This window comes from Sinocyclocheilus rhinocerous, unplaced genomic scaffold, assembly GCF_001515625.1.
Source record: "Sinocyclocheilus rhinocerous isolate Xijiao unplaced genomic scaffold, SAMN03320098_v1.1 scaffold1150, whole genome shotgun sequence".
Lineage (NCBI taxonomy): Eukaryota > Metazoa > Chordata > Actinopteri > Cypriniformes > Cyprinidae > Sinocyclocheilus > Sinocyclocheilus rhinocerous.
In genome coordinates, this window is record NW_015666491.1 from 768675 (window position 1) to 776821 (window position 8147).

Sequence of the window (8147 nt, forward strand, 5' to 3'; positions counted from 1 at the left end):
GAGAGCTCTTATGAACATTATTCATTCCATCGAGAGCTCTTAAGTCAGTCTCCCATGATCCTTAGTAGATGATCATCTGCTCAACTTGCATTTTACAAATGACATATACAACATCTTTTTTACTCCAACTAATACAGAAAACACTCATCCTCAATGTTAAGATCATTTTTATACTTCGTAGCATGTTCAAATTCAAGTTTAGGTTTGTTTTCCCTGCCACATATTATGTGGACTTTAAGGCAGAGCGTCACAAAGAATTATCTTTCGCCCAATCACACAAGATTGAAACGAGGAAGGTTATACAAGAACACATGATTGTCTGAATATGGAGCAAAATAATGGTAATGTAGGCCACCAGCACCACACCTCCAATGTAAAATTCAATTATTATTTACCTTAACTATTGAATATATTCATTTTAATCTCCTGTTATCAAATTGTAGACTTATAGACTTCACCGTACCAGATTTACATAATCTATCAAAGAATATCCTTCGGACTGGACGTGTCAGACTGTAAAACTGTTTTAAAAGCTTTGGAGGGAATTTTCACAGTTGAAAAGCATGTTTTAAAGGGAAGCATCATAAATAGAATCTGCATACAAAACAATGAGAGACATTTCATCACAATTCCCATCGTTATCCTTACTGCTTTGATACTATAAACCCTGCATTTCAACCACTGTAATGCACTTGTGTACCACAAATGTACTGTAAACACTATTTCTACAAACCTTTTGATCATGGTAGCCCACTATATGCATTATATGCCTTTGTGAAGTCAGCATGTTACCATGACTTTTCACTGCAAACAGTAGATCACACATGAACTCACTTCTGTTGTCTGTTTACTCAGCTTTCAGATTACCAAGTGATTTGAAGAATCGTCTTAACCTCTGATCCTTTAACCTAATGCAGTACAAAAAAAAGTTGACCCGATTTCAATAATACAAGACTTTCTTGTTTGTTTTTCACCTTAGCAAAGCCACATATTCAGTTTCTGACCTATAACCCTTATATTTTATTATCTATCCATGATTCATGTCAGCTTATCACCTTGCTGCCTTATAAGTTCACACTTTAAATGACTGTACTGTCAGGTGAGTTCTTACCCCTTTCCTTCAAAGGTCATATGCCTGCTATGAGATATGTGTGATATGTATGACTTTAGTTTCTTTATTGCAATATTGAAACCAATAAAGCAGCCAATACATATTTAAAGAGGGTTGCAAAGGAAATTATGATCATAAATATGTAGGTAAAAGACAAGGATGTTTGCATGTATTTTCTCTATTACTGACTAGAATTTCAGTATGTCCTTTCTAGTCACCAACTCAAAATCTTTCTCACCATTCAAGATGCCATTTAGTTCTCCAACCTTTCTCGAGTTATTAAGGTCCAAAGAGCATTTCACTCCCATGTCTATCTGTGGTTACACCCTACAGTGTTTTCTCTTGTTAGGCTCATTACTCACTGCACAAACACAAAGGCCAGCCAAACTCCAGCACTGTGCTTTACTGTTCATATGATCTCTGGCATCCAACTGGAACAGATTTTAATGTTCCCGGACACATGTAAAGGCATTTAGGCTAAATGCATTTCAAGATAAACGTGTATATATATATATATGGCTTCCCTGCAGTCTTGGGTATTTCTCCAGGGTTGCTGGTGGGGGGGGGGGGAAGGCTTTTGAAAAAAAATTTGGCACTTTTCTCATGGTCTAGCATGTACTGACTATGACATTATTACAGCATACAAAAAAAAAAACACACACACAAAAAAAAAAAATTAAGGCAGCATGAAATGATCCCTGACAGACACCCATCCCAGGTTCTATGCAATAGTTAGTTATGAAAATAAATCTTTTGTGCTTTTCAAAAGTGTTAGAAGGGGCCTCGGGGCTCTATTTGAGCATCTTTGATGATATTGCTTGAGGAAAAAGTAGTTGATAAATTTGGAATTTTATTGTGGATTTATATTAACAGCAGGCTAAATTAAAGTAAGGATGGCTCACAGACAGAAGATGCACTTAAACTTACTATAGTCACATTTATGTAAAATTCACTATTTTTTTATTGTGAGATGCCTAGTCCAGTGGCAGCAGACCAGATTCATATGAGCAGGATACTAAAAGATCTCTTGCTCAACATCTCCACAATTCTCTCAAATGTCATCACCATTAATGAGCAAGAGTGAGAGGGAGAGAGATACACATAAGTGTATAAAATCTAGATCTATCACACTTTCTTTCCAATGCTCAGAGCAAGAATTTAAGTAAATCTGGAATGACACACACTCAGGAAATGCAAATCAGTTCAACCAAAGTGCCCTTTTCCTACAATAACACTCCTAAAACATTCCCATCAAAAAAAAAAAAAAACTATTTGCCACAATGCCATCTAATCCACACCCCATCTAGAGTTTTTTTTTTTTTTAAGGACGTTTTAAGTTTAAACTTCAACTTCAACTGTTCTTTCCTCACACAGTCTTGTACACTAATCATATTAGAGCTCACTGCCCTGGAAGTGAATAATCATGTTTCTAGACTGCAGGACAGAGAAAACTGACTTTATGGCATTCACTGGACAGTAGAAAGAAAAACAATCAACCTGGATGACTGACAAACCATCAGACGATACGAACAACTGCTCAAGTGTCAGGAAGCTCTGTAGTACTATTAAAGACTCCCTTCATGCAATCACAGACAAACTGATTGGAAAACACTATGATACCAGGAATATACCTATACCTATCACAACTGGAAAAGCCTTTAAATAATATTACGACTTCAAAATCCCTCACCATTATTGTACAGATAGTAAAATCCGTTCAAATAGCTGACACAATTGACTTGAACGTGTCTGTAGAAAGCATTTCAGCTTTAACAATAGGTAAAAGCCTTTCTGAAACTCATTTGTGTTACTGCATCTTAGATAGTAAAGTAAGTGATTCTCACAATAACAGCATTATTTATCAATGTGTCAGGGCAGTCCAGCTTAATGAAAATACATAGTAGAATATTTGCTCATGAATCTTCACATATGTGCTATGAAGGTATGAGTTACATTGCTTTGCACAAAATACAGTACCACACATTTTAACCCTTGAGTATTTTCCAAAGAAGTCCACTTGATATGTTTTTGATGAGTTCTCAGACACAATATATATTTAAACAATATACTTAAAAGCATATTGTTCAATAAACATATCCAGAGAGGTTTTGGATGAGACAGATTGTGGCTTTTGTGTTAGACATGGAGTCTCATTCCAGTCAACCCTGAATAAGCAAAAAAAAAAGTCACTTAAGAATGATCTATAGCACAAGGCTAGCCGCTCTGTCGTATTTGTGCTCTCTGCAGATTTCCATCTTCAGTTTAAATGCGGTTAAACAGCTTTCATGGTGAAGTTGAACATAAATGTTAACCACGCCACAGTGCATGCAGGCCAGTGAATTTTGCCAGTAGTTTATAAATATGTGCATAATTACTGGAAATACCTACATACCTTCACCAAACCCAACAACGGAAAAAAGAACGGAAGAAAACAGGCCACATAAACTACACATTTTTGGAATTGTAGACATTCAAAGAGCATGTAAACCTAGTCTCTGAAGTGATCTGTTATTTAGAAGGCAGTGTAAACCAAAGCAGTGTATCAATTCCACTGCAAAAAAAAAAAAAATCAAAATGAAAAAGTATGGAAGCATACATATTGAATGTCTGGCAACCAGCTATCACACAGTAAATATAATTGTCTTATGTTGTTATCATTTAGTAAAAAAGGAAGTAGGAAGCAGGCACTAAATCTTTTCTCCTTGTTACACTCAAGTTAAATTGCATGTGTGCCTATATTCACAACAATGTTGCTCTTAGTGACACACGTAAATATTAAAGGTAGCACAACAGAGTAATACACAGATCAAGGGTTTTAAACCAGTAACATGATTGTAATTTACATCTTGTGTATGGAGGTGTGTGTGCAGCCTTACTGCACAGTTTGGTATAAGTAACCTCTCTTATAGGCACTAAGTGGATAAAACGTAGTGACCACAAACTTGCCATCAAACGTTCGGCCTGTCAGCAGTCTCTGGGCTTCTTTGGAGTCTCCAGCATTTGCATACTCCACAAACACCTGCCAAGACAAGACGAATGATGAATCTTCAGAACTGGACAAAATATATAGCACATTACACTCTGAATCATTGTCTTTCTATCCACTAGGAGGTGGAATTGACACCTGCTGCGCTATTTTGCTGCTTCTGGATCAACAGCATCATGGGAAAATAAATAATTTTTTTGTAAGCTTCCAAAAAGGATTTTTCATTTAATTACATTAATATAGTATTTTAAACATATATATAATTGAGTGGTACAATAAAATACAATAAATGGATAAGTCTTTCTATTGCATTCTCTTATACATACATACAGTGTGACCAGTGTTGTATAATTAATTAAAAAAATGAACTCGTATGAGTTTCTTTATTTGAATGTGTCAAAAAGACTCACTAGTTATCGTTCTGAATCAATTTAATGAATCCTTCACAGAATGACCCCACTTAATCTGTCTGAATTGTTACTGAATTAACATCAGACTCTCTTACTGAACGGCAAGTTATCATTACTTTTAATCTTGTCAAACTTTCTAATAAACCAGAAATTGTCATTGTCAGAGTTCCCACACTTTTGGAACAATAGATTTCCATGGCTTTGAGCTGTTTGTGGTTACTAGATAAGGCTATTTTTATAGAGATTATTATTTTACCAGGATAGTACCACTGGGATATAAAATCTCATCCTCCAATTATTAGGTCAAGAGAATATCTAGAATAATTCACATTCACTACTGAAATTCCATTTTCCTCACCTGTCCCTTGCCAGGATTCTCTTTTGGGATCAATAAGGATACAACCGTGCCATACTTCTGACATTCTTCTTTCATGTCCTCTATTATATCTAAGAAAACCAAGAAATAAATGTGACTTTGAGATCTACTAAATAAAACACTATATTTAAAATATATTTACTATAAAGATAATGTAAAGACAAAGACTAACCTTCATAATCATCCTCATTATACAGGTGGTTGTCGTCGATCACGTTTAGTAGTCTCAAGACAGGTGTAGGCAAAAGAACCAAATCTTCAATATGAGGTGCTAAAACCCAAAGCAGTTCCTCACTCACACAGTGTTACACCAAACTGGGCGATGTAGACAATGTTTTTAGATGCAAAGTCATACAAACCAAAGGGAATGCTGAAGAAAGGGTTGTTTAATGCTGACTCAGCTGTGCTTCTCAGTTTAGGGTCATTGTGAAGCATACTGGGAATGTAAAGACATACTGTATATTACTTGTTTTAGACATGTCTAAAGAACTCACTAGTACACCGCTTAGATTACTTCCTACCTTTTGATCAGATCCCGCAAATGAAAAACAGGGATAGCCGGGTAAACCAACGCATTGCTTGAAAAGATATGGTCTACTATTGCAGAACTGTTATCCTGTAGAGACACAACACAATGCCATCTTAGCAAGCATAACAGGTCAAAATAGCATGAGGAACAGTTTACTCAGAGAAAATTTTGAAGCAAATTGTTATTACACTAAATAACATTCAAGATTTAAATTCATATTCAGGAAAGAGTACAGCTTCACAGCTGCTTGGGCATCAGCTGACCTTCCATTCCTGAGACTTCACAGTTTCTTTCAGTTTGATTCCTGAGAACATCTCCAGAAGAACGATTCCCAGACTCCACAGGTCCACAGCAGTTGTGCAGCCAGAGTCGCTCTCTAGACCTGCCTTGGCCAGTGAGTTCTGCAGCTCGGCTTCAGGTGCCCGGTATCCATCTGTCTGGATGTATTTCACATCCTGTAAGGAACAGACAAGAACCCTTAGTCAGACAAGACAAGAACCTCACTTCCAACCTATATCTGAATACTGAGGAACATTAATACTACACTACCATTTAAAAGTTTGAGGTCAGTAAGTTTTTTTTTTTTTTTAAGAAATTCTACATTAAATTGAATTTTCTACTTTAAATAAATGATATTCTTTTTAACTTTTCATACCTTAAGGACTCCTTAAAAAAATTAATCAGTTTCCACATAAACATGAGCTTTCAACCCGTTTTCTTGAGCACCAAATCAGCATATTATAATGATTCATAAGGATCGTGAGACACTGAAGACTGGAGTAATGGCTGCAGGAAATTCAGCTTTGACATCACAGGAATAAAATACTTTTAATATATATATATAAATAAGACATTAAACTGTTATTTTTAATTCAAAAATCACAAAATTACTGTTTTACTGTATTTTGACCAAATAAATGAAGACTTGGTAAGCATAAAATACTTTTTTCAAAAAAGTTGATTAAAAATTATACCGACCTCAAATTTTTGAACAGCAGTGTATTTTTGTGTATGTGAATAAATTCAGACAGCAAATGATGGGGTGTCTCAGGAAAACCATATCAACTCCTCACCTGGTGTCCGTCTTTAAAGCTAAGGCCGAAGTCAATGAGCTTAAAGCACTCGTCATCAGCGCTCCAGAGAATGTTGCGGGGCTTGAGGTCAGCATGTACGTAACCTTCTCTGTGCAGGAAGCTAAGGGCCTCCAAAACATCACGGGCACAGTGCTGAATCAACCACATGGAATGCCCCTGATTACTCACCCTGACCAGCAATTCTGACACACTCACATCCAAAAGCTCCAACAACAGACAATGAGTGGCCACACCAAATGGGTTGTGATTGGTGAACATTCCATACAGCGTCACTAGAGAGACAACAGAAAAAACACCAGACAAGAGAGAAAATACCAACGTTAACCAACGAAAATACCAACATTACAATGCTGGAACAGCAGTTGGATCTTCAGGAATCATGATCACTATAGTAAATTGAGTAGCAATTTTAGATTTGAAACGCCAGTGTAGGCCTACTTCTGAATTGTTTCTATATTAAACAGAATCAAAATAATGATTTTTTTTTGCATGATTTTAATACCAATAAAATGGCACATTGAGCTGTTTAAATCAGTGGTTCTCAACTTTTTTGACTACAAGGGACCCTTTGTACAAGAGAATATTAAAAGGCCCTAATATCTAAGCTGATTTGTACCTTTGGTACTGATGTTGTAATTAAATTAAATAAACTCACATCTCTCACACGTTTTACATCTCTCTTTTTTAGTATTTTAATTAAGATTATGCTAATACGAGAAAATTGTAAATAATTTTAAGTCTTATTGGGGCACCAGGAAAGTTTGCAGAGTGGTCCCTGGGCCCCCGGTTGAGAAGCACTGGTTTAAATCTATGTTTGTTAGCTTGTCTTGACCCCTGTATGGTTTACCTATATTTTTATGTCCCTGAATCTTCTCCAGCACAGAGCTTTCCTTGAGATACCCGTAATCTCCACCCTGCGCGTCCACCTGAAACTCCTTCACTGCAGAACTCGCCCGGCCGGAGTTCACCCGGTACACCGAGGCCGAGACGCCCTGCCCCAGACGAGCCTGCACGTTCCAGATCTTTCCGTAAATCTCAAATACCACCGGGCTTGTCTTCTGATCCACGGCGTCTGGTGTCACCGCCATCGCCGGTGTGCTGACATTTGGATTGGACATTTTTGCATTGGAGCTAGAACTACAAGCCATGAGTAATATCAGTAATAATCGGAGTTAAATACTATCAGGTTTATAATAAGTAGTGTATGCTCCATTAGTTGCCCTTTGCAGAAACTTTATTTTTGCTAAACTGATCTTTGCATAGTGCTTTCCTGCAAGCCAACGTTTACAGCTAACTACCAACTGCTGACGAAGATGGATTCAAATGCCATATTTTAACGCAAAAGCACAAATTGGTCCGAAGTGCCGCACCATAGTCGGATCTTAAAGATCCGAAAAGCCGAGATGGCGCCTCAAAGACACAGCGGATCCATGAAACCCAGTTTTGGACCGAGCTGACAAATTCCTGCCACTGTTTTGGTGGCCATGATACCGGAAATGACGACATTGTTATTCAAAGTGTGTTTTCTACAGTGAAGTTTAAGTAATTAAGTATGATTCTAATATATATATATATATATATATATATTGCACTATTAATGCATTGCTCTTGCATATGCAAGATATCATCTAAATTTATATG

General features: G+C 36.7%; 1 protein-coding gene across 3 annotated transcripts in view; it reads right to left on the reverse strand.

The window, feature by feature from the left end:
- Positions 1–11: 11 nt before the first annotated feature.
- Positions 12–8147, reverse strand: part of uhmk1 (U2AF homology motif (UHM) kinase 1) — an 11333-nt gene continuing 3197 nt past the window's right edge. The window contains exons 1-9 of one of the 3 annotated variants that reach the window (XM_016543778.1): positions 7354–7989; positions 6486–6778; positions 5676–5867; positions 5405–5499; positions 5243–5319; positions 5056–5154; positions 4866–4954; positions 4058–4130; positions 12–3276 (exon numbers count right to left, since the gene is read on the reverse strand). In XM_016543778.1, coding sequence (XP_016399264.1) covers positions 3248–3276; positions 4058–4130; positions 4866–4954; positions 5056–5154; positions 5243–5319; positions 5405–5499; positions 5676–5867; positions 6486–6778; positions 7354–7654 — 1248 coding nt within the window. In that variant the 5' untranslated portion in view covers positions 7655–7989 and the 3' untranslated portion in view covers positions 12–3247. Of the gene's footprint in view, positions 4131–4865; positions 4955–5055; positions 5155–5242; positions 5320–5404; positions 5500–5675; positions 5868–6485; positions 6779–7353; positions 7990–8147 lie in introns of those variants that run through there. The other 2 variants (XM_016543777.1, XM_016543776.1) reach the window with 2 other exon arrangements.